The sequence below is a fragment of the Platichthys flesus genome, chromosome 9 (assembly GCF_949316205.1).
Source record: "Platichthys flesus chromosome 9, fPlaFle2.1, whole genome shotgun sequence".
Classification (NCBI taxonomy): domain Eukaryota; kingdom Metazoa; phylum Chordata; class Actinopteri; order Pleuronectiformes; family Pleuronectidae; genus Platichthys; species Platichthys flesus.
Window position 1 is genome coordinate 16,310,756 of NC_084953.1, and position 26,115 is coordinate 16,336,870.

The following is a 26,115-nucleotide window of genomic DNA, read 5'->3' on the forward strand; positions in this document are numbered from 1 at the left end:
TTTGACTAGAGCCCAACAGATTCATTGGTTAATAAATAATCTACCAGTATGAGCCTTTATGGATATAGTGGTAAATATTTATGTTAACATTTCACGTTATCTAAAAGTTCTGTATATTTTGTTATTCTTTTTATTTATAGTTATTTGTGATAGAGTTTATAATTAAAATGTCCACTGATACAGCGATATCAGACCCCTAAAATCGGTCAGGTCATATTTCTTTACCCACCAACCACAGAGATATTTCTCGTGGCCATGCTACGCTATGAAAGAACAGTTTTTTCTTTGACATGGCAACTAAGCCACTTTTATTAAGCTCATTAGAAGCTTTCAATATTTTTAATTCATGGAAAAAAGCTGTGCGCTAACACATCACAGCGCTGCACAATATGGACGCAGTATTTCCACTCATCGTCAACATGTATGTAACATGTTCAAACGACGGCGGTGTCCTCATTAGTGTGAGAGTATCATGAGTCAAACTCCTGGAATGTAAATTATTTCTTAAGGAGGAAAAACAAGTATTTTAACCGGCCTCCCCAAAAAGGAGCTGGGGCCTGTACCCAGCATGCCTTTCTCCATCTCCCCTCCCTCTATTCTTTCCTCATGTTTCTGAGGTCAGCAAACAAGAAGTGTGCGTTCCCCTTTAAGGAGCCCCCTCCGTTTGCACAGCGGCGGGGGGACGGGCGGTTCTGCGGAACAGCGGCTGAGGGAAAAAAAAAAAATCCAACAGCGGACGGTTTCAAGTCCCCCCCGATAGAAACTGTGCCTGATTTGTGGCCAATGCTGGAGATGTAAAAAAAAAAAAAAGAGAGAGAGAGAGAGAGAGAGAGACAGAGCGGGAGGGAGGGAGCGAGGGAAGGAGGAGGAGGAGGAGGAGGAGGGAGTGAGAGAGGGAGGGGAGGTGAGGGGAGGAGAGGAGGGGTGGGGGGCAGGAAAAACACTAAAGGGGTAGCTATGGAGATGGAGCGTTTTCCTGGCTGCTTTCTTTGACAGGTGTTGAGTGGGACAAAAGTCTTAAAACAGAATCCAGCATGTACGCCAAAGGTAAAGGAGCCGTCGTCCCTTCCGACAGCCAAGCGAGAGAAAAGTAAGTGAGCCCCGGACGCACGGACCGGACTTTTTCTTTTTCTCCTTCTTTCACCTGCTTTTTTCCCTATTACTCTCATTATTGGCATTATTGTTGCTATAGCTGTTATCATCGTGCGAGATCATCATCGTGCGGGAGAGAGGGAGAGAGGGAGAGGAGGGGAGGCAACTTTCTGAAGTAGCTAGTGTAATTTAAAAAACAGCGGAGTGTACCAAAAGTGCGCTCCTGCGTGCGCTTTACCCCCCAGCCCTCCTCCTCCCCCTCCTCCTCTGCTTCGACCACCTTAAAGGTGCGAGTCTTAAACTTTTCTTTAAACTGAATTTCTACCTCTCCGTTGCACTTTTTTTTGTGTGCACGGGATAGCCACGCCAACACGGTGCATTCGCGCAACAACGTGTTTTATTGTGCAGCAAAGTGCTGGGTTAACACGAGGAGATAAAAGAAGAGGAAGAAGAAGATGATGAAGAAGAAGCAGGAGCGCCTTTTCCCTTTTCACTCCGGGTGAAACATGTCTCTGTTGGGGGGTCTGTGCTCGGCTGTGGCTGCTCATGCACCGAGGAAACTTTAGGGAGCTGAAGCTGCCGGATGGTCGGATCATCCCGTCTATATGTGTGTTTTTTAACATTTTTGTTAGAAATAGAAAGTGGCAGCTGTACTCCGGAGATGCCCCTGTGTATTTTTTTGGAGGCGTTGTTGTTGTCAGCGGCGAGGGGGTAAAAGTTTTGTCCCAGTCGACAGTCCTGCAGCAGCAGCAGTGATGGTGCTAAAGTTTGTAGCCTCCACTCGCCGCCAAGGAGACTCATGCTGCTCCGAACATTACTCTGTGGTTCATTATTCTTATTATCAAAATCCGTTCATGAATGTGTAGGTTAGTGTGCGTGGACATGTCTGCAAACATGGCTCTGATGCGATTCGAAAAAACAATGGAGCAAAATGCTATATATCTTTATTAAATTTCGCAAGATATTATAATGGTGTTTTATTTAGTTTTCAAAAGCATCTGTGGTGCATGCATCCTCGCTTTCTAAAATTATTATTAAAAAACCTTCCAAACACCCCCCCCTCCCCCCATAGACCCCTTCCCACGCCTGCTCTTTCATTTCCATGCTGTCCTGATCACTTCTGTGTGGGACCATCCAGAGCTGGACCTCCTCTGCATGCCGGCACCAGCGATCAGCACAGTCTATTATCACCGGGAGCTATTTTTAAAAGCACGAAAACGGTCCGAGGTGAGAGGAGCGAGCAGGGAACCCTGCTGGGATGAAGTAGTGATCTGAAAAAACACTGCCAGCTCCCGGGAGGCTGTGCGTGATACACGGCACCTCATACAGCTGTAATAGAAAACCAAATTTCTTTAGAGACTATCGCATTTTTTTTTGTTTTTTTTTTGATGCATCTCTGTGTCCCATTGAATTGATTAAGCTCTGGAGACACGTTGGCTCGCTTATTTGCTTAGTGTAAGCCTCCTCAAATAGGACTTTGTACACGTGTATTGCCACCAGCATTTAATTTCACCCTGAAATCACATCAGTTTATTGGAAAATTGAGCAGCTCTCCGTGTGTTTGCGTCTGCCGCGTTGAGGTGGAGTGGGGGGGGGGATCCTAAATGAAAACAGTCCCATGTGGCTTTATGAACAGCAGGCAACGTGACCTTTGAACCGCCGTATGACGCTTTAATATTGCATATGAACCGCGAGCACGCACGTCGATCTGCTCTTACGCCTGTTTGTGTGCCTTGGCGTCATCGCTCAGTTTACCACACATTGAAATGGAATGTGTTCTTTAAACACTGTGGGGTATTTTTGACCTATTTTTTGTTGTTGATATTCTTGCTTTGCTATGTTCCATGCGTTATCCGGAGAGAACTCAGTGCACAGTGTATTCCAAATGATAGTGTAGGAGGATGATTAAATAAATAAATCGAATGAATTAACTCATAAGAAACACAAGTCTTCTGAGAGGTGGAAATGATGAATACGTCTGTGCTGAGGCTGCTCATCTTGAATTTAGCCTTTTCCAGTTTGTTTGCTTCAGAAGCTCCACAGTAAACATCATTTTGTGTATTGTATTTAAAACTGTGTATATGTTTAGTGATTAGCTTGTGTGTATCGCTCTCTGTGTCCGTGTGTCAAAGGCTGATAGTCGTTGTCCAGGCGTAATGGCCGATGCGTGCCCTCTCGCCCTCACCTGTCCTGTCACCCTAACCTGCCCCGCAGGGCCAACACATGTTCCCTTGTAAACGTGGAGTTCACGACAGCTGCCTCAATGCATCGCTGCACGAGCTCATATTCATATTTACATATTCATACGGCTCTTTACATATTCAGATATTGAACAGAGGGTGCCCCGGATGGACCTGTATCCAATCTCTTGTGCTCAGAGGGCTGATAATCGAGTCGTATACTTAATTGAATTAACAATAAATTAGAAGCGTGACCTGTATATCTGCCTCTCCCGGTTTCATAAAGTATATTTGGAATCAGTTCTGGAGAGAAAATACCTACAACGCTGTGCATGAGTTAGAGTCAAGTGTCACACTGTTTTTATTCATCCAACTTGTTGAACGAAAAAGAATAAATGAAAAACTGGTGAAAAAGAAAATTTGTCCTCGTTTGGTACATGAATGCATGATGATTTTTGCGAACTGCTTCTCTTTGTGTAGTTTCTTCAATGAAGTTTGGTTGTATTGATAGTAACATTTGACAGGGCTGTATGATTTCATTCTCAACACACTTCAGACGGCGAGGGCTTGCACAACGTGTTTCCTGACGCCACACTTATTAGTTAGCAGTCGGGTGTCGTCGTGAGTGACAGCCAGCAGCTGAGGGGTTTCAGGGAAAGTGGGTGACAACCTCCATCTGGAAGCTTTGGAACAGCCAAACATACTGTATCTTTATAATAAATGATAATAATAAAACAATAAATAGTTTTCTTATAGATCTGACTGCTGCAGTTTACGTCACGTATTGCGATGTCAGTGTTTCAGGTGAACTCCTGTTGCGATCCTCCCCATAAAAGCATAGGAAACTGAGCTAAGTTTATTTCGTTTAATACATGTGACCCGCTGTGCACAGGTGAGCAGCTTTCCACTGTGAATCCTCCAAAAGTAAGAAACCTGTAGAACAACACATCCTTCTGTGGCACTGAACACTTAAGTTAGCCGCCACCTGAATGCTGAACAGTCGTTCTCAGGTGTAGTATACAAAATGTTCCAACATGACGGCTCAAGTGTGTATTTAAGCTCACGACGTTGCACAAATGTGTGCGCGCTGTGTCTTCTTTACATTTTCTGTAAAACCTTGGAACTCAAAAGTTGAATCCCACCTGTTCAGAAGCACAACACAGAGGAGTCACACGTAGGTTTTGCATTATGTGGATTCTTCCACACAGCCAAGGCCTCGCCATACAAATGGAATCGAGCTGCTCGCTGTCGCTGCTGTGAGATCACAGGTATCAAACATGTGGGGGGAGTGAAGTCTTTTCTTTTCACATCCTTGAAAAGTATTATTGTGAATAGATATTGAGTTAAAAAAAAGAACGAAAACATGCTAATAATAATTATGCAGATAGAGGAGAACCTGGTGCCCTTATGACCAAAGAAATGAATTACTTTTCACATTTTCTTACCGGCGTTTTTATTACATTTAATTTGAACAGGGGAAACACAGCCGGTTTAATATTAATGTCACCGTATTATTTAGTCACTGGAACCTCTTTGAAATGTGCACTGATGAATCTGGCTTCTTAATTAAATGAGCCATTCACAGAAATATTTCATTCATGATCAAACATCTCATTTTTTAAAAGCCTGTTTAATAGTTTCTAAAATAATCCTGTCGACACGTTTGTTTTCTAATTCCCTCTTGTTTGTTTGCAGACATTTTTTATGAGTATTTCTTGATTTTTCTGGGAGGGAAAGAAACTTCAAGTGTAAAGTTAATCAGTTTGTTTTGAACATGGGCTTCTTTACATCCTCTGGCTCCGCCCACGTGTTTACATGCAGTCTAATGGGGATCTTCAGCTCTGAATGCATGGTTTTGATTCTACACAGATGGCACTGCCATCTGCATTTTAGTCTTTTGATGGGAGCATAAAGGGCTGTGCACTAACATAGGCAGGAACACTGCACTAAAAGTAAACAAACCCCTGATTTATCCCCGGCACCCTTTGGCTCACTGTGCTCTTCATTCAGACATGTCAACAGTTAATTAATGTTGCCTTTCGTCAGCCGCTTTGGGTGCATCCGCACAGATTTGGTAGTTTTCTCACTTGAAATAAGGAGACAGTATAAATATTGAGGCTACGTGCCTGAAGTTGTTAATCAGTCTGGTTAGAGAGCAAAAGTGTGTGTGTGTGTGTTTGTGTGTGTGTGTGTGTGTGTCTTTTATTAGAACACAAAGAAAAGTATGTGTCTCAACAGACAACAGATAAGAAGGGCTTCACGTTGTTCTCTTTGGACACATTCTTCCTGGTACATTACATCACATGCACTGAAGGTCAGACATTTTCCAGAATTTTTATACAGGGGCTTTGTGATAATGTAAATATCTGAGTCAATTGTGCCAGGAAGTATCTGGAACTTGGAAAAAAATGTAGGGCATAAGTCTGATTGAGGCCACGTGAGAATACATCAGGAACTTGTCCAAATTCACAGTGGATGCAGAATTGTAATAATACAAATATGTCAGGATAAAAAAGATTGTGGCCCATACATGTAGAAGACAGTGCCGTCATGTCCTGCCCTATCCAGACCCCCCCACACACACACCTGAATGCTCTACATATCGTCCTGTGGTTGTGAACACGTCTGATAATCTCCTGCTGTTTTCTCCCAATGTGAGCGTCACACTCCAGGGGAATGTCCAGACCCAATTTTCTGGACATTTTACTTTTCATGTCTGTAAAACACTGCAAACTGTTGTCCTGGTTGACTGCTGTGCTGATAACAGAAGTATGTCAGCTATGTCACTATAATCTCTTATCACACGTCAGAATAAATCTCTCTGCCTTTCCTCCTCCTCTTAAATAAAAGTGTATCTGTGAGTGAAAATCAACAAGTTATTGTTATTATTTGAAGTGTGAGGTTAGTCGAGCACATGTGAGAGGAGTGTGTGTGTGTGTGTGTGTGTGTGTGTGTGTGTGTGTGTGTGTTTGTGACACTGTGTGGATTAACCCGTGGCTAAAGCCATGCATGTTTACTTGCTCATAGACCCTGATTTGTTTTGACAAAGGAACTGCCATAACAAAGCCAAGCAAATATAAACAGTGTGTGCAGTGGGAATAAGCTTTAGTGCAACAGCTTCACAGCATCACAGGCGTCTGGAAGAGACACCCAACCTTTCATTCACCTCCGAGTGATACATCATTACGTTCACACCTGTTCACCGCCACTGTGTCAGTTCTATACTGCCTTTATAAGGTGTCCATAAATATTTGATATCCCGGAAAAAGAGCGTTTTCTGTTTGTTCTCCGCGTGTTACGTTAAGGACGCCTCCGAATCCATAAATGATGCATGGCATGTATCTTCATTCTTCTCTGAAAAGGCATGGATTGTACAGTATGTGAAAGCAGACGCGGGCACAGCTTAATCCTCCGCCATCACTTCCTTACGCGCATACCTTACCTCACCCTGCTCCTGCTCCCGCTGCTGAATTATTGAAGCCAAGACATGAAAGTTAATTTGCTAACTGTCTGTGCTTTAGCTGGCTAAACTCGGCTGAGAGGCCCATCGTCTCTGGAGGCGGGTGAAGGAAAAGGGGGGGAGGCTGAATGGGGCAGCCCGGGGGCGAAATGTCAGGTGCGTTTCCTGGGGACGAGGCGATGGGAGAGAGAGCGCCTTGATGTGTGGACATGGAGCAAAGTGCTAGTTAGGCCACATGAGGTTAGAGGAGAAGATCAGAAATGGTGTGGTAGTTTTTTTTCCAGAAGCTCCAGAAAAAAGCAGGAAAAACTGCTGCAACTGATCCTGTAGCTTAAGAGCGGGAGCGTGAGAAACAGACAACAGATGCACCGCTCGGCTTTGTGTTCTTTTATGTGTAAACTCACACACCAGCTTTACATCACCAGCCTTGATACCCGGTCGGCACTCAAAGCAAAGGTCAAACGCTCTTCCTCCCACTCATCTGTGTCATTTGCTCCGCTCTCCGTTATTGTTAAATTTGTGGACGCCAAAGGAAGGAGAGAGTGAACAGTGCACGAGAGGAAATGTGAGATGTGAGGTGCACGGACGGACGTGCGGTTGTGGTTTGCCTGCTTGTAAGCATCTCATCTTTTATTCCTGAGTGACACGTGTAGCGAGCGGGGGGGAAAGGAATTTACAGTGTCCGCAGAGGGAAACGCCGCGGCCGTGACCTCCGCTTTCCCTCTGACACAGCTCTCCTGCGCTGAGGGTTCACCTCCATGTCTCCTTTACCTACCTGCCCTTCCTCGGGTTCTGCTCCATCAGCTTGCAAACAGAGGAAAAAGTCTCCTCCCCATCCAAGTTACACTTACCGCTTCTGACAGAGTAACAAAAGGTGTCCCCTGAAGCCTGGATTGAATGAGTGTTTTTAAATAATGCATTGCAGCTGGGGCAGGTGCCCATCGCTAGGGCATAGAGCCCCTCAGATCACGCCAGGCTCTGCCATGAAATTTTCATTGCCGCAGTGCTCATGGGAATCTCTGTTCGATGCTGTACAGTGTGGACAGGGCGTATAGGAGCTGACGCCTGCCGCAGGGTATTTCACTTTTTTTTTTTTTTTTATATATTTTACACCAGCGGACTCCCCATTGTACCAAGAGTCTGGGAAAACTTAAATGCCCCTCAACTGTTCAGGGTGGAAAACGGAGGTAAATATTTACGTCAGCGTTAAAATAACGACAGAAAAAAAAGACAAATCTTAACCTGAAGAAATGCTACATCCAGCCTCATTTCAGCAGTTTCAGTTTGATTTACTCACCAAAATGCAGGAAACCACCGCTGCCAACATCCTGACGAGAGACCAGAGGACCTGTGGACACCGCAATTATTACCATGTGCTCACAGCTTTTAAGTTTATGAGCACCAGTGGAATATATGTGGACGTCTTTTGTCCTGGGTTTTGTCCCTCAGGCAAGAGGCTGCTTTAACTTCTGCCAAGAGTTTGTCGGGGCCCGAGAGAAACTCTGCAGCCACTACTTCACTACTTAAAAAAAAAGAAAAGTTTGTTCTATTTTCATTCAGAATTAACAGTATTTGAAAGCACTACAATTTAACATCAGCAGTAATGGACAGCTACTGTTTGTTGGATACTGTTAGATATTAGCCTTCTTATGAAAAACACATCAACTTATTTGATACTAATTTTGGAAAAGTAGGAAATTGCTTTTCTTATTTGGTTTGGAACAAGAAGCAAAACTTTTGTAAACAGCAACTTCATTACACACTGATCAGTTTCACTTGGTGATACCGGGACAGCTGCTCTTTTTGAGATCAATATTAATCACAAGTATGTTTATCTTTTTGTTGGTTTGTTTGTTAGTTAGCAGGATTACACAAAAACTACGGGATGGTTTGCGAAAAAAATCGTGATTGAAGGTTGAAGTATGGTCAGGGAAGAACCTATTGAATGTATGTGGATGCGGATCAGGGGACAGATCCAGGAATGATTTTTCACATTCATTGCGAAATAGGGCTTTTTTTCAATGTCTTCTGAGTGCTGAGTTTGTTTGTCTGATTGTCTATTAGCAGTATTAGTCCAAAAGTATATTTCCAATAAACTTTGTGGAGGAGTCGGGCATGACCAAAGGAAGACTCTGTGTCGCACCTGGAGACGAAAGTGTGTGGATGATTGTTGGATGTGTGGTCTGTCAAGTTTCCATTCAATTGCTTCTTTGTGCTGGCAAAGGTCTCTCTTGTCAGAACTAATGTGAGTGAGGGGTCCGTGTGTGTCTCTCAGCAGGTGCAGTAACGGAGCTGTAGACACTAAGAAGGGAACAATATGTCATGAAGTAGTTCTTCAGTTCAGTCAGTTCTTGTACTTTCGATCGCTTGTCTCTCTCTTGTTTACCCGAGTTAACAAGGAGACAGACATGAGAAGTAACAAGGTCCAGAGTCCTGTACTTTTTGCAGACCTGCGCCTGCAAAGTTCTGTATGGGACCCGAACCGTTTCCTGTCCTTCTCTTCAAGTCAAATCCAGACCTGTTAACATAGGACCCCCCCGTCCTGGCCCGACACCCGTTATTAAACACACGCACAAGTCTCTTGCATCAAATGAGTTACTCCTGCCTTGTCCTCCTGTTCTGATGGTTGATTTTTGAATTTCCTCACCCGCTGCCCACCCACGTTTAGTTCAATTTGACCCTTACTTATGTTTTTATATTGATATATGTTTTCCTGTGACTCAACTTTCGTACCTGCTCCATCAAGGTCCCCACTCAATAAATAGCATACTGATTGAGAAGGAGATTGAGTGATTGTGATTCATCAGACTCAAACAATCTTTTTTTAAGCTTCCTGTTATTTTGCTTCTTCAGTTAAAGAAACAGGCCTTTGTTCAGTCTGAGTTACAGTAGGTTAAGGGGCTTGCTCAACATTCGGGAAATACAAGTAGATTTCTTGCAATAGAGTTAGATAAGTAAATTGAAAATCAACATTATCATATCTTTGAAGCTTTTGGAGAACGCTATCTTAGCTTAGCTTATAGACTGGAAATGAGGGGAAACGGCTAGCCTGGATCTATCCAAATGTGACATCATCCCTTTACCAGCTCATCTAAAGTTTATGAATTATCATTTTGGATCTTGTTTGTTTAATCGGCGAAGTGTAGGAATGATCAGGCAGATAGCGCCTGGCAGCGGTGACTGCATGGAGTCTTGTGATCTTGTTGCCATGACAACCAGACCTTTACCTGCTACGCGAAAACGAATGAATGAATTTTACTCTGAGTGTCTTATTTTATTTTCAGATTTATTCATAGAGAAAGTTGTGTGTTTTATTCTTGGTCCAAATTTCCCTGTTACACTCTAACTGTTTTGGGTAGAACGCAGATTAAAGAGATAAATATATGCAGCATATTTTCACTGTCTGCACACATCAAATGACCCCTTTTCATATCAAAGGTTTGTTTGTATAAGCTCATTTAGAGTCAACTCCAAACTCTTCAGCCCTTTGCGTCTTGTAGCAGCGATAGTTCTGCTGTTGTTACAGCAGGTGGTTGACTCCCAGCAGTTTTCACTAGCACCTTAGTTTACTGTATACGAGCCTGGATTTGAGGTTGATGGACCAAGTCAGAGCTAAAATGTGATTATTTGTCAGAGCGTGAGATTTATGGGACGCTCGACTGTTCCTCTGTGTCTGCTTTTTACTCTGCTAGTTATCTGTAAAACCTCGATGAGCTGAGAATGTTTATTTTTCAGCCATTTTTCCACGTCTGCGTCTGATGCATGAATAAGCATCCACCCCTTCAATAACAGGAATCCGGCGCGCAGCGCGGCAATACCTGAGAGTCCAACTTCAGCCACATCAGAGGATGTCTCTCGTCTCCTCTTCTCTCCGTGTTTCTCTCCGTGTCGACGCTGTTTTGTTTTCAGCCTCGGTGCCTCAACAGCACAGTTTCCTAAAACCACAGGGATATGGCCGAGTGCCACCGAGGCTCTTTAGCTCAGAGCTGCAGAGCTTTACATCACACATTGACAACCCCTCTGCAGTGAATATGATCTTCATACTGTAAAATCTTGTTTGTCCAAGCTCCATCTCAGATGACAGAGTGATGATTTTCAGCCAGTCGAGCACATTTGCTGGACTCGAGTTGGTGGGTAGCGTGGAATGAAACAAGCGCGACACCTTCAATGAAAAAGAGAGAGTGTTAATTGTGGAATAATCTTTCACATGAGCACTGTTAAGGTTGGAGCTCATGAGCTAAACTATGTAGACTCATAAATATCCTGTTTTCATGAACATATGAACTTTACAAAAGGGGTTCGGTTAGTTTCTGAATCAGCAGGAAGAGCTCTGTGTTTTATATAATCTGTCCAGAAAACAAAGATCCCTGCAGTGACCAGCTGAGATCAGGTGGTTCCCCTTTTTAATGGTGCAAACTGGACGATGCATTCATTTAGAAGATGAATAGCAGATCTGTCCGATGGGCTGTCTGAATGATGATGAATGGGTTTCATTTTGATTCCTTTTTCTTTTAGGTCTGTGTTGGCTTTTCTAGTCTTGATGATGACTCAAAGTGCTTTACAGTACAGTTCTTTTTTGCCATTCACCCATTCCCACACACAGTTATAGAGTGCATCTATCTGCAGAACTTTTTCTATGACACATCTTTCATACAGTATCTTGCCCAACCCCAGCCTCCCCTACTACCGGTGTAATGCTCTGTTTTTAAGTTTGTTCATATGGACGTGCAAAGACTGAGTGGGTTGTTTACATGTGAAACAAATAAATCAGCCAGTTATCTGGAAAAAACCCGGGAGAAGAGGAAAAAGCTCATTATCGAGTCTATTTATTTTTTAATGAGATAGTTCTGTGAATTATTTTGGAATTCTTTATATTGTTCCATCTTTCTATTTTGGATCTTCTCTTTTTCTTTTCTTTTTTCACAATGCTTTGTATTTATAAGAAGAAGATTTATGTGTTCGTAAACTAGGGGATGTCTTTGAATCTCCGAAAGTGTGAAGCCAAATGCATTGGCGTGAAACATTAAAAAAAAAAAAAAAAAAAAATACATGTATGTAAGTTATCTAGAGTGACGTGAAAAGATCTGAGGAGGAAGTGGAACCGAAAGATGTGATATAATAAATACGGAATATAAAGATGTGATTCTGAAGACTGAACACTGACCCCTGCCCCCCCCCTCTCTCTCTCTTCTTGTTTTACAGGTTAGCTTTATACGTGTACGAGTATTTGCTGCATGTCGGCGCACAGAAATCCGCACAGACCTTCCTGTCAGAGGTAAGAAGTTCTTTCAGTCTGACCTCCTGTTCATGAAGGACGAGTGATTCCCCCTCTATTGTATGAGCAGGGCTGGAATTAATTCACATTATAGGTTGTTGTGAGTTCAAGCAGCTGTTGAATAATATCACCACAAGCTGAGAACTGTAACTGAGTTAAGACCTTTTTCTTTTTTTTTCTTATTTTTTTACACTGGCTGAACAACAACAGTGTTTATTAATTTGGCACAATGTAAACATGCCATCGTTTGGGCTACTTAATGTGATTAGCCGCCCCTTGTTATAAGCTCTAATTTGTAATCATAAACTCTGTATAATTACTGCAGTTTGACATATTGCAAGCATGTGTTGCTGTTCGCTTTCCGCTGTGACATTTAGAAACACGAAGCCAGTCCCTGCTAAGTTAAATCGAATGCACCTTCAGTGTCTGAAACTATTCCAAACATGTCCATTTGTCCCAGGCCTGCTGGACCTAATCGTCTCCTATCAGGCCCCTGAACCGTCCAAGACGTGCAAGCTCTAATGTGTTGCATCCTCTTCCTTAATGGACATCCTCTCTGCTAATGGTCCCAGTCCAGGCCTTCCCCCTGTTCAACACCTCCCCTCCCCACTGGCTTTATTCAGCTCCACTTAATACAATCCCCAACACCCAGATAGGACTGTAATGGCAGGCGCGGGCAGGTCTATATCATTCAACATTAATACTGAAGTCATTCATCTGCCGTTTCATCGGGTGAGCTCGGTGCAGAAGCTGCTTTCAGTCATGCACCGAAGACCCCGCATTTTACAGACATGTGAGAATACAGCAGGAAATGGTGAAGACGTTTCTCACAGGGGACAGACGCAAAAAAATTAAAAATGATATTAGATAAGGGTGGACAGTTGTCAATGTGCTGTAAACAAAAACATGTGATATCCCTGGTAGAATTCACTCACCAACATACAGCTTTTCCTGGTTTTGTAGAAATAAAGTTCAGAGCACTGATTAGATTACACAGAGATATTACAAGACTAGTTTGACATTTTGGATAATATGTTTATTTGATCTTTAGCTGAGAGTTTTAATCATTTAAAAACCTAGGGTTTGGGTTGACTTGAAAAGGCTTTGGATTCTTGCAGGCATGAGACAGACAAAATAACTCAGAAAGAACAGAAAACTTGCTTTAAATCACACCTCCTGCATCGATCAGACACAATCAGACAGGAATTGTTTTGTCTTGGCTTTTAGTGCGCAGGCAGGCAGGCAGGCAGGCAGTCGGGCAGTGCTGCTGGAAACCAGCCAAGCTGCCACCAACCAGTAGTAGACGTCTAAAATATGAAGCAGAGATAGGGGAGCAGCACAGTGAGATAAAGTGGCGGTGCTGCCGAGAGCCTCACTGATTTCAGAGCCCTTGTGGGTGAATCTTCTCCCTGAGATTGAGTGTTAGTGGTGAGCTGTTGGAAAGGAGTGAAGCTCCGGGACGCACACACACTCATAGATCCACACACACTTAGTCTGACTCAAACAGGAATTAAAACAACATCTACGCCGACAGGGCTTAAAAGAACACACACAAACCGTCCATGTCCACAAGGCAGGCACGCGAAGACCGAAAAGTCCCTTTGACACTATACTTGTCTCAGATGTAGCCCAATGGTTGAATGGTTTATTTCAACCACAGCTTCATTTTGAACCCGTTGTCTTATATGGTCAAAATCAGTGGACTGGGATTAGAGCGACAGTACCGGGTACATCCGAGCAAACACTGCAGCTTGACCCTTGACCTTTTCGCTTTCATGTTTCTCTAGCTGTAGGCTTTAGAGTGTCGAGGGATTCCTCATGAGTATTAGAAGAAAGTTTGCAAACGGACAGACTCATTAAACTCATCTATATCAGCTCATTGTTGTGCGGCTTCTCGTGAATTACACAAGACCTGATCGCCCTCCTCACTGCTTTGATCATCACCTCTTCTTTCCCCTCAGTTCCCTCTCTATACATCCTCCTCTTATACGTCCTCTCTGCTCAGGGGCTCCTCGTTTCCTCCTCATTTTCCCGCTCCTTTCTTCTCACTGCAGTGATCAAGAGTCCTCCGTACATTTGACTTAGACCGTCCTGTAAAAAGCAAACCTCTGTGCAAGCAGCTTATTACGACCCATAGTTATGTTTTATGACATGGCAACCTCTAGTAAATTAGCCCCGTAGTAACTGACAGGAGGTAAAGTGGAGCTTGTGCTGGGTGATGACATAACGATGGGATGCTTAGAAACGCTTCAGCCAAACCTTTGAACATCCTTTTCACTGCTTTTATGCTCCTATAGGTTGCCTCTGTAGGTTGGGACGACAAACTAATATAGACTTGATCTCATACAAGAAAATAAAGTAAACATCTGTACCATTTTTTACATCACTTACTGTACGGCGATTAGGAAAAAAATGAAAAACTGACGAATAACACACACGTACCGAAAGACAACAGTGAGATACACTAAATCAGGCGGAAACCTCTCAAAGTTAACAGGAGCCAAGATCACGTTTTTTTAAACCGATAATAAACAGTTGCAGCATAGATCCATTCTTTCATAGGATTAACAGCGGCTCTGTATTGGTTTCTGTTTTCCGTATTTGCACTTTGTTTCTTTCTTAATCATACATATGCTATTAACGGGTTGAAGATGTTTTCCACAGCTGCAGTGCATTTAACCCCCCCAGCATCAGAATGTTTACATGTTTGTACATCTGTCTTAGTGAGGACCCTCATTGGCATAATGCAATACCTTAACCATTAAAACTAAATGCCCAACCCTTACCTAAAACTAATTCGAACACACACACACTTTTATAGCACAGACAACACACACTTCTGTCCCCGAGAGGACTGCCACTCCATGCTCTCTTGCACAGTGCAGCACTCAGCTCTTTAGCAGCATTAAATCAACAGGCCCACCCCCACATACGGCACATCACATCACTTTAAACTGCACTGGGGAAATCTATAGAATAGACACTTTAATAGAAATCTGGGGCCTGGATCTGTTTTTCTATATATATATATTTAGAAATGGAAAAATCTTGCTGCTCTCATGCTGTCCTCAGCAGACTCTGGTGAATCATCTCTCAGACTGACTGCACTGAATCTGTGGGTACTGTGTGCTGTGTTCCGTGTGTGTGTCTGTGTGTGTGTGTCGAGTCACGTTAGTAGTAGTCGGTGAAGCAGGCAGCAGGTCTGCTATCTCTCACTGGATCTTATCTCAGTGTCCAGATACAGGCAGGGGCTCTGCTGGTTTGTGAGGGCGATGGAGAGGCCTGCTGCTTCAAGACAGTCACACTGTCTTATCCACAAACTTGGCTCTGCACTTCACTGCACCGCGGTGCCCGACGGCCTGTTTCTCTGTCCAACTATTGCTCTGTCTGTCTCAAGTTGGGGGCACGGTTGAGCAAAATGATTACATTATGCATAAAACATGCTGCGGTGTCTTAATTTTTCATTTCCTTCCTCCGTCTCCTGCCCTCAACCCCTTCTCCCTCCATCCCGCTTCTTTTCCTACAGATCCGATGGGAGAAGAACATCACACTCGGGGAGCCACCAGGATTTTTACATTCATGGTGGTGGTATGTATACATTGATCCTCTCTCTCTCTTTTTCCTTTACATGACCACACTCACACGCACACACACGGCTCACATTCATGCTGTAGAAATAATCTTGATGGTCTGAAAGAATGTGAAGGGGTGGAGAGGCACAGTAATTGCAGGGAATGCTAAGTGTATCATCTCACACGTGTTTAAGTGCTGTACTCCTGGCCTCGCTCTGATTGACAAGTGAGCTAACTTCCTTTTGCTCTGTCATTTAAACGGTAAAGAAAATATCCCATAGACGTGTGCACTGTCCAGTCAAAGTCAAAATCAGGGACTGTCATTGAGGTTTTAAAAAGTTTTATATCTCAACACATGCACTGCAAACCTGAAGCTATCGAGACAGTGCCCAGAGGAGCTGTGGGTGTGAACGCAAATGTCACTGTCAGGTCATCGTCTAGAGCAAATACAGAGGCTACATTCGTGCTAATGTGTTTTTGTTTTAAAATGGCTTTTTAAAACCAAAACTAAACTCTGTCCACAAAAGTGTTACGTGCACATCAGTAATTATCCCCGTCTATACCAACACCTGAAAAAAGAGATTTCCAATACTTATACCAGCATTGGAAAAACCTCAGATACTGCCAAAAAATACCAACTCGGCATCTTCTTGTTAAGTTTTTGATGAAACTGCCAGAAATCCCTTCTTCTTCACATCTCAAAAACAGCACTTGTTCTGTCCTGCCACAGTGCCTGCTTAAATAAAAAGTAATAGTCTGGATGAAGCCGGGAAGTTTGTCTGTATTTGTAAATTGGAACCATTTAAAGCATTCTGAATGACTAATTACCAATTCTTCTTTGCGCTGTGCCCATGGTTACACTGAAAAAAAAACCCTCAGTTAAAACGTAAAGACTCTCAACCAATTTCTGGAGAAATAAGTAGCGTCTCTTTTCTATGATTTCTAAGAGGAGTTATGGGGATTGATGCGATGGACATCAGAGATAGTGACTCTCTCAAAGTGTAAGTCACATTGAATCTAAAGATATGTGTTTCATGTGAGACTGAATCGTGATGATAAGGAGCGGCAGTAAACTGGAGCTCTGAGGTTTTTAATGCAACTTAATTGCAGTTTGAAACATCTGCACCACTGTAAAGTTTTTGAGACTCTCTTTTAAACCTGATGCTCCTTTGAACAGAGCCAGACTCTGATGTGGCTTTTCCGTCTTTCCCTTCAGCGTCGACATTCAAATCAGATCTGTTAATGCTAGATACAAATTAAAAGCAGTGTTTTCTGTCCTGCTGGAAGAATGGCGTCAGTGGGCTTATTGCCTGATACATACACTGTTTTTCTCCATGTGTGAATAAGAGGGAAGGGGAACACCCAAATGCAGGATTCCCCCCGGTTTTTCTTGTTGTCAGGCCAAGAACTAGAAAATCCAACTGGAAGTCAAAGAGAGGGGAGCAGAGACGCGAGGAGGAGAAAGCTGGGCAGCTGGGAAGGATGGAGACAAAGAGACAAACAGGCAGGCAGACAGGGAGGCTGAGACGCTGAATCCTTAGCAAGGCAAAAGCATGAGAGGCAACGAGAGCCGGGATAAGAGGTTTGACAGGGGCCGCTTTGTTTGTCATTCATGCTATCCCCCTCATCCGCAAACCCCCCTGGCTGGCCCTGTGTAATAAACCCGGACATGCGGCTTCGCTCATTCATCCTCTGTGGCCTCAGCATGTGTTGTAATTGTGCAGCCTGTTGACACAGTTCATAATGGTCCTTTAAGAGCCTGGCTTCTTTCAACCTGACAGCTCTCAATTGGACAACTACCAGTAATACTGACAGAATGACATACACAAACATACAGCGGCGTGTCTGTTGCTCTCGTCTCCTGCCCTAAACCTCTGGGAGTGTGTTTGTGTCTGTGTGGTGTGACAGAGAGAGAGTGAGAGAGTGAGAGAGAGAGAGAGAGAGAGAGAGAGAGAGAGAGAGGGAGAGAGAGAGAGAGAGAGAGTTTGAAATTGAAAAGGAAACCATTCTCGCTCGTAGTGTGACTTCTGACTGCATTGATGTACAGTATTTCAGCAGAGAGTGGCAGATGACCTTGTGTGTGTGTGTGTGTGTGTGTGTGTGTGTGTGTGTGTGTGTGTGTGTGTGTGTGTGTGTGTGTGTGTGTGTGTGTGTGTGTGTGTGTGTGTGTGTGTGTGTGTGTGTGTGTGTGTGTGTGTGTGTCAGTTGGAGAGCAGGCTGATGATTAGCCAGACTGAGCAGGGCAGGGCTCCAGTGTAGTATGACCTAGCTGAGGGGCGTCTGTCTGGGCCCACGCAGCACGTGGACGGTAAGACTCACTGGGGGGGGAGTGGGGTCTGGGGGTCGGCTGGGAGGAGCGGTCCTCCGTCCAGCCCTTTGCCACCCAGCAACCCACCCCCACCTCCCCGTTTCAACCTCCAGCCTCCCCCAAAACAAAAGCTCCAGATGGTAGGAAAGCCACCAACCTCCCTCGTCCCTCACCCTTGTTCGCTCCCCCCCTCCCTCAACCTTTGTCTGGAGGCCTGTCCCTTTGTTTGCGGAAGAGAGAGACCCCCGAACGGATTAACTCTTTGCATTCCAGCTTTCTTTTGTGTTAAACAGCCTAAATGTAAGACCCCAACCCTTCCACGCCCACCCCCCAGCCGCACCACTGTTGTCCCCTCCTCAGCACCTCACTTGGGGTTTTTCTTCTCCCCTCCTGTCTCTGCCTCTGCGGCTGCTTCCTGTAGGACGCCGTTGGTAGGTGGTGGAGGGGGTCTCCAGAACAAGACCGTGGCTGTAAGAGGGGGAGGGGGAGGCAGGCTGGCGGTGGGGGTCACTCATCCACATCTGTTGTTATGGGTGGAGGGATAAAGAAAAGGCTCAGCGAGGACTGCAGGTGTTGATTGTGTCATTAGCTCCCTCTCTATTGGCTGCTGCTAGTTGTCTCCTTATCCCAAAAATCGATTGCCTTAACCAGTTTTCACTGGATGGCCGATGAATCCTGAGCACCCCCACCCCGATGACGGGAAAACATTAACGCGCACATGAAAACCTCAGCACAACAACAGCATGTGGAGGGATCCTCCTCTGTGCGATCGCCTCTGGCTGAAATTCTTGTTTGTGAGGGGGAAAGAAAACAGTGAGAGTGCAACGATCCTCTGCTCCTAAATGTCTGGACTGCTCTTTGTAAATACAGGCGTCAGACTCTTCTCCACCCCTCTCCTTCTCTTCTCCTCTACTCGTCCGATTTTCCTTCTTTCGTCACGTCACATCATTCAGATCATAAATACGAGACGACCGAGTTGGAAAAACCATTCACATCTGCCTCCTAATTGTAAATCAGAGTCGAAGACGTTGGGGATTTCTGACAGAGATGATATTTCCCACTTGGTGAGAGGGAGTACTGTGTCTACAACGCTGACGATAAATATAATCCATGATTAATACAAATACAGTCCGTTCTGCTGATTTAAAAAGAGCGATACACTGACTGTACCTGGTTTCTGTTGTTAACAAATTTATACAAATATACTTAAGACATATGCATAATAAATAGAAATGATTCATTTAGACTTATTCTCTGGTGTGACTACAAGGCTCGCAGTGGACGTAGAATCTTGGATTAGTGGTTTCAAAACGTGAGTCTGAACGAAATTAACAGGTGTGAAAGGTTCCTCCAAACTTTGGTCTGGACCAACGGACCAAAGTTTAGAACCACGGTTCAGTTCATTTTCAGTGTTGGATGGTTCGGATTTCGTACGAATGCAGGAAACACTAATCCTCAGTTCAGATGATATAATGTTTAAACAATGAGTGCTTTCAGTTGGCGCATTCATACTTGTGTTGAGTACTGACGTTTGTGATCCTGGTACTAATGCAATAATGATAAAACATTTGCAACGGAGTTATCTACTAGGTCATTCATTTGTTTATAATGTTATTATAAACAAAATAAAACACTAATGCACAATTCAACCGCTGAAATGACGACACACTGATGTCAAGTGCCCAAACCACCCAATGTCAAGTAAAGTTACACACAGTGAATGTGTGTGATGATAGGATGCACGTTAAAGGGATAGTTCATCCAAAAATAACTAACTAACTTTGCAATGTGAAACCCCAACTTACTGGATGAAATGCTCACAAAGAAAGATCATTGGACTTTTAAGTGTGGAGATGCCCTAAGTCTTTAGGGGTACACCGGTCTCCTAATGCAGACATCAGGCACTTTCTGAAGTTGCACACACCAAGTGGTTGAGTTTAGGATAAATCAGATTCTTCACTTCAGTTTTGTCACAGATTCAACTTAGACTTTTATGTGATTAATGGGTTAGTTTGCAAACACAGAATTCAACACGCAGAGTTCATCGAGAGATTTGACTTGGTCGACTACAAGCCCTGTTGTCACATTGGTTGAGGGAGTTGACACCCTGAAGCAAAGTCAGCTTCTGTGTTGCACCTTTATATCACCTCTGAGATGCGGCAGGGTTTGTAGTCAGCCATGAGCCAAGAGAAGCTGGTGCAGGTTTCTTTGCAGAAACAACACACGTTAACTCAAGATGCCAGCACTGCCTACGCTGGAATTTATTTTCCTCTCCCACTTTCTGAATGTCCAGAAAGTCTCTCATGTGCAGTGTACCTGAGAGCAGGAGTACACTCCACCTGTATTACACTCACAGTACAACTTCCTTTTTTTGTTTGTTAAGCCGTTCATCTTCTTGCAATGACAGTTGCTGTATTTATTAGCCACAGTCCAAAGGGAGTATTCCTGATTTACATGGCACAGTGATGTTGTTGTCTCCTCCTGCTCGCTGAACGCACTGCTGCTACCAGGAGAATAGATGCTACTTGAGTCACGGTAATAAAGACAACTGGAAGGGTTGTGCTTCTCCGCCTCCGCTCTGTGATTGCAGCATTTTGTCCCATTAAGAAGAGTCTGTTCTGATAAGACGGGGTAAGACGGCACGGTGGGCTCTCGGTAACTTTGTTTTTCGGACTCTGTTTTTTTCCATGATGCTCTGCAAGCATCCCCCCCCCCCCGCCTCATCTACATTCATCTCCATATCTTCTCTCTTCTGACCGATTTACAGGCTGGTTAGATGTACGACCAGACACACGCGCAGATTATCAGCGGCCTGTCTTTTCCGTCCCTTTGTTTACTCTGCTTATTATAATGGAAAAGCACATTGTAACCACTGGCTTTGTCAGACTACAGTTAATTGCAAATAATTATCATGATGACATTTAAATTTAGTAATTGTCTTCTTCTGGACGGCTGGATGCTAATCCTTCCCTCTTCTGTTCTGGATACAAAGTGTGTGTGTGTGTGTGTGTGTTTCTTTTAGCCTTTTTCCTCATTTGAATGAATAAAAGTAACAAGTTTGCACGACTTTGACCACTCAAAGTAAGAGCAGTTCAAAGTTTCCCTCTCTCTGGGGTTGTGTGGCTCAAATACCACCAGTTACTCCACATAATACCATAAAGAGCTTCCCATGATGAGGAGATTAGATGGAAACGATTAGATAATTGGATAGAAAATGTAGTGTGTGCAGAGAACAAGATTTCCCGCAGATTGCTGCCGCTAATTAACCGCGTTTGTTGACTTCCCAGATCTTTTCTGAAGATTAATCTGAGAAGGAAGCGACAACAACTCTGTCACAGGCTTTCCCTGTTGAAGTGGGGGGGACTGTCAGACCTGCGCTAACAATGGTCACATGCAGATTTTGACGAACAACACATGAGATGTTACAGTAGAACAGAAAATCTCCCCCGTGACTTCATCCGGACCCTGAAAAAAAGTTTGAAATTCGGTTAGACATCTCATCACGGGTGTTTAATTAGTCTGTTCATACCCGGAATTAAAATGTGTCCTGAATGTGTGACCTGTGACCTATTGTGATTGGATATCACTTGCCTGCTCTATATGCAAATAAACAGGGCCACTGTTTCTGTCCATGAAGACCAAATTATGTTTTTACCCAGTTTAACATTTAGGTCCAATGACATTGTGTCTGTTGTTTTGTAAGTGTGAGCGAGAGATAAAGGAAGCTTGCGGAGACAGGAGGGGCTGAATGAATCAATGAGCCGCACCCAGATCTCCTCTGAAGAAAGATTGTACTCGTTTGAAAACATCATGTGGTGCTCGGTGTTGATGTTGTAGCGGTGAGCACAAACAAATCAAGTTTTGTCGCTGAGAAGCGTAAAAACACATTTGATTCATAGTGGAACTGTAGCGGGTCAGAGAACATCGGCTCAGTAGGCGGCCCAGGACGCATTTGTACGGCAGCCGAGACGATACACACAAGAGAATTAACAGAAAACACAAATTCAAAAGCAGCACAACAGAAACAAAACAAAAACGGAAATGACAAGCAAAGACAAGCATTACTGTTAACCGTAACACCTCAAATAGACAAACCCCACATTTTATGCAGCGACTGGCTTGTCAGGGTTTTTACAAACTGCTCATTTGACAGCAGTGAGTAGCTGTTCTTGTTTCATTGGCAACATCGGTGGTCGCTCACTTCTGTTGTGATTGTGTTTCCGCTGTTTGACTTTTTGTAGTTGTGCCGTGGCTTCTGCGGCTGTGTTGTGGCGTTTGTAGTCTTATTGTTGCTCTTGCATTTGTGTTTTCGGTTAATACGCTTGTGTGTGACTTCTCGGCAAACATGACTTTGCGTGATCAGATCCGAAGGTGCATTCAGAAAAGCATGTGCGATCAGACCTGATCTTGTGATTGGATCACTCAAGGGTCTGTGTTTAATTAGTGTTACAGAAGTATATTTTGCTCTAGAACGAGTCACCTGTTGACACCAGACGGCCTGTTTCATTTTCTTTTCACACTCTAACTCCATGCAGAGACATGCATCCTATGTCATCCACCTAAAATAATATCAGAATAATGAAAGTCTTTAGTCCCGCCCACCTGCGATGCTGCCTCAGATTATGCAGAGAGACACAGAATGAGATTTCCCTCCGCGGCTCAGACGCAGGTCAGCTGTTCAAATCGCAATATATTTCAGATGTATGGGGCCAGGAGATGTTAGATCACCTTGCTCCTACACCCCCCCCCCCCCCCCCCCCCGCCCACACCTGGTTGTGTGTTTTCGTAACAAAGTCTAACCTGCGTCCTGTTTCATTTCCCTGAGAGCTGATTGGATTTGCGATGGTTGCGCCTTCTCGCGGCAATCTCTTTAGTACCATCCGATAGATATGATAATGTACACAGGCTTTTATTGTCAAGTGACAGAAGGGCAGCACTACACACACATTCACACACCATATGTTTTCTGCGCCATCTTTGCCCTCCTTGTCTAGAGGGGACCCCAGGGCTCCCGTCGGGGGCCTCGGGGCACCAACTCTGTCTTTTAATCTTTAACTACTTTTATAACACATTTCTTTTTGAGCTCATGTGCTTTGAGAGGTTGCCGCTGTTAGCAGCTGGGTTGCAATTTATTGTTCCTTTTTATTTTTAGGACATTTATTGACGCACTCTTGTCTCCTTGATGCCCAAAAAGGGAGAGTGTACATCAGCGATCACCAGTGTTTTATAATAACCGTATTTAGGAGATAATAACAATAAACCGTGAAATCAAACATTTAATTGTGAAGGGGAAATGACCAAAATTTGACAGGGGGCTACCGAGCCATTATTTGACAGTTCTGACAATCAGCTGATATTTTCCGCTCCATCTCGCAGACTATCATTCAAGTATCACGGCTGCTCCCGACATCAGCACAAAGAATATATGGACCAGTTTAGTTGAACCGTTAAATGGCAGCAAGCATTTCCTCTCATGAATTCAGCAGTCTGCATTTTTTTGTATGCTGCCCATGAAATCAATAATCTCGAAGAAGGAGAAGTCCTTAATGTGGACTGGCTTACCAGGTACTTATTTTCAGTGCAGTAATTAAGGGCCTGTCTGGAGTGGGACCTAGTGGCCCCTGCTGCCCTGGAGGAGTGGGGATTTGTCTAATTAGCCAATATGAGTATGGCTGATTGGGCAGTAAGGAACATAATCACTGCTGATTGGTCAATAACCTGCAGGTCAGCGGGGCAGGCTGAGAGGAACATTTGGGGACGGTTCCTTCCTGAGCTCCAGGCTTCAGGCTGGGCTATACAGTGGTCTCTGCACTTAATGTGACTGGAGGAGCTTCTCGGTTTTACACTGAGGGGTTTATGGACTATGTGTTGGACAAACAAGAGATTTATTGAAGTAATCTTAGTGTTTTGGAGGCAGCATGGTTGACAGTGGTTAGCAGTGTTGCCTCATAGCAAGAAGGTTCCAGGTTTGAGTCCCAACGTGGAACTACAAATTAAGAGTTGCAGGCCTGGTTTTTGTGTTTTTAGATCAGAAAATTCCCAATTTTTATAATAATTTTGCAAAATATGTGTGTTTTATGAACTAAATAAGCTTCATGCACGTTCTTACATTGAAGACATTTATTACATTTGTACATCAAAATTGTGTTTGGCTCTCAACAGACTTTTCCAAACTTATAAAGTCAAATAAAAGTGGTTGTGCTGCTGCTTATGTTAAGATGCCATTAACCTCAGTTGTCACATTTTACTTTGACTTGATAGATACAACTTAAGAAAGAAACTGACACGAGTCTCTCAGTGTGTCCTTATTCACTTCAGTTTTGTCACTAAATTATTCTTATCGATCATCATTCACAAAAGCTCTTCACGTGAACAATGAACATTTCTTATACTTTTTTTTGAGGTTTGAGGAACAAAAATGCTTGTTTTTATTACCTCGAAAATATACTGTATATAAAAAGAGTGATTTCTTTTATTTCTACCATATTCATTACACTACTGAAACATTCCAAACACAACCTGCTTCAGCTGACTGTGCAGATTTGTTCATCAGTTCACACAAGCACTCAGAGCACGCAACACAAACTTATCTCCATCAGGTATCTGCAACCTTGTCCACAACAGAAACACAAGAACCAGGTGATGTGTGTTTGGATTTTGCAGCAAATTGTCTGACCAATGTCGCTCTGTCGTCCTGTGTGCACAGTGTATTCTGGGATCTGTACTGCGCTGCCCCGGACCGGAGGGAGACATGCGAACATTCCAGCGAGGCCAAGGCTTTCCATGACTATGTGAGTGAACTTAACCAACCCTCGGGTTGTGTGCGAGGGACACAAATAAACACACACACACACACACACACAACCACACGCTTTCACACGTGGTTGCGAGCACATCAAGAGTGTGTGGAACGTTTCTGACTGTGATAATGCTGCTGGTTCTTGTTTTGACATGTTTCTTACTGTCTGCGTGTCTGCTGCTGCTGCCTCTGGTTGAGGTGGGACAGTCTCTGAGGTAAACATCTGAAATAGGCTGCTTTTAAAAATGCAGCATCTATGACCACCAGTTCTATATATTATGGCGAAGCCCCTTGACCTCCATGTTTAAACTTTAAACGTCTGACAGAGCTCTTCATGCCATTCTTCCTCGTTTCACACAATCCATCTTGGCTGCTTCCCTCGACTCAGCTGCCGGCCGCACTTCCTCAAACGCCGACCCCCTGACCCCTCAGCCAAATTGTCAGTGTGAGGTGAAAGGTCGCGGTGCTGCCCGGCTATTTATTGGTCCACTCACTGTTTCTGTAAAGGTCAAAGCACATAAAGCAGCTGGCTTATAACATGAGCACATTAACACACACACATACGCAAACAACGCATACAAATACACACACACACACACACACACACACACACACACACACACACACACAGGAGGCTTTTGGAGCTGGGCGAGCTTTGCTGGTTGTGGCTGCAGGGGCTGGACGGGGTGATGAAAGGTAATAGTCTGCAGCCCCCTTGACCCTCGCATCTTTTGAAGGGCTGAAGAAGTCGATCAGTAACCTACTACACACACACACACACACACACACACACACACACACACACACACACAAACACACTGGCTGATGTGTGAGAATTGAGTCTTTGTTGGCTTTCATTATTGCAAATGACCATATTGATGTGAACATGACCCTCGCAGCCCTTAACTTAATATGTTTTAGAAGTAATTTATATCAATTACTATTTTAAATACTGTGTATGTAGTACATTGTCTGATTCTTCTATTAACTCAGTCCAGCAGCATCACTGTGAAATACAGAATTTAACTGCAGCAGTTAGCAAAGACAACAGAGTAATACCACTTGTATTAGATTTTCCATGTTGGGTTCTACACATGTAGCCGAGGCTAATGCTGGTGGTTTTCTTAGCAAGGGCTGAGATGTGACCTAAAAGACGCAAACAGCAAGTAACGGCGGACGGACCATCTATGTAAGTGACAAATGCAATGGCAGCTGATGCCCAGGGTTCTGCATGCTAAGTCGAGCTTCACTGAACCTTGAATAGACAGGTGGACGGCTCTTTGTGCAGCAGTGGGGGTGCAGCTGCAGGGTTCTGTGGACTGAGGCCAGCAGCAGGTCTTTGCTCACTGCGCCTCAATTACTGCAGGTCACTTTTACAGTTCCTGAAACAAAGCTGCAACCAGCATCACCACAGTCCGAGCAAGTCCCC

The 26,115-nt window shown here is 44.0% G+C and overlaps 1 protein-coding gene across 2 annotated transcripts in view; it reads left to right on the forward strand.

Moving 5' to 3' along the window:
* Positions 1-954: 954 nt before the first annotated feature.
* The window catches only part of ssbp4 (single stranded DNA binding protein 4), a gene marked incomplete in the record, with an annotated part of 67,311 nt that continues 42,150 nt past the window's right edge, over positions 955-26,115 (forward strand). For both annotated transcript variants that reach the window (XM_062395125.1, XM_062395124.1), the window contains 4 exon segments: positions 955-1,090; positions 11,935-12,007; positions 15,534-15,595; positions 24,594-24,678. In XM_062395125.1, the coding sequence (XP_062251109.1) occupies positions 1,035-1,090; positions 11,935-12,007; positions 15,534-15,595; positions 24,594-24,678 (276 nt within the window).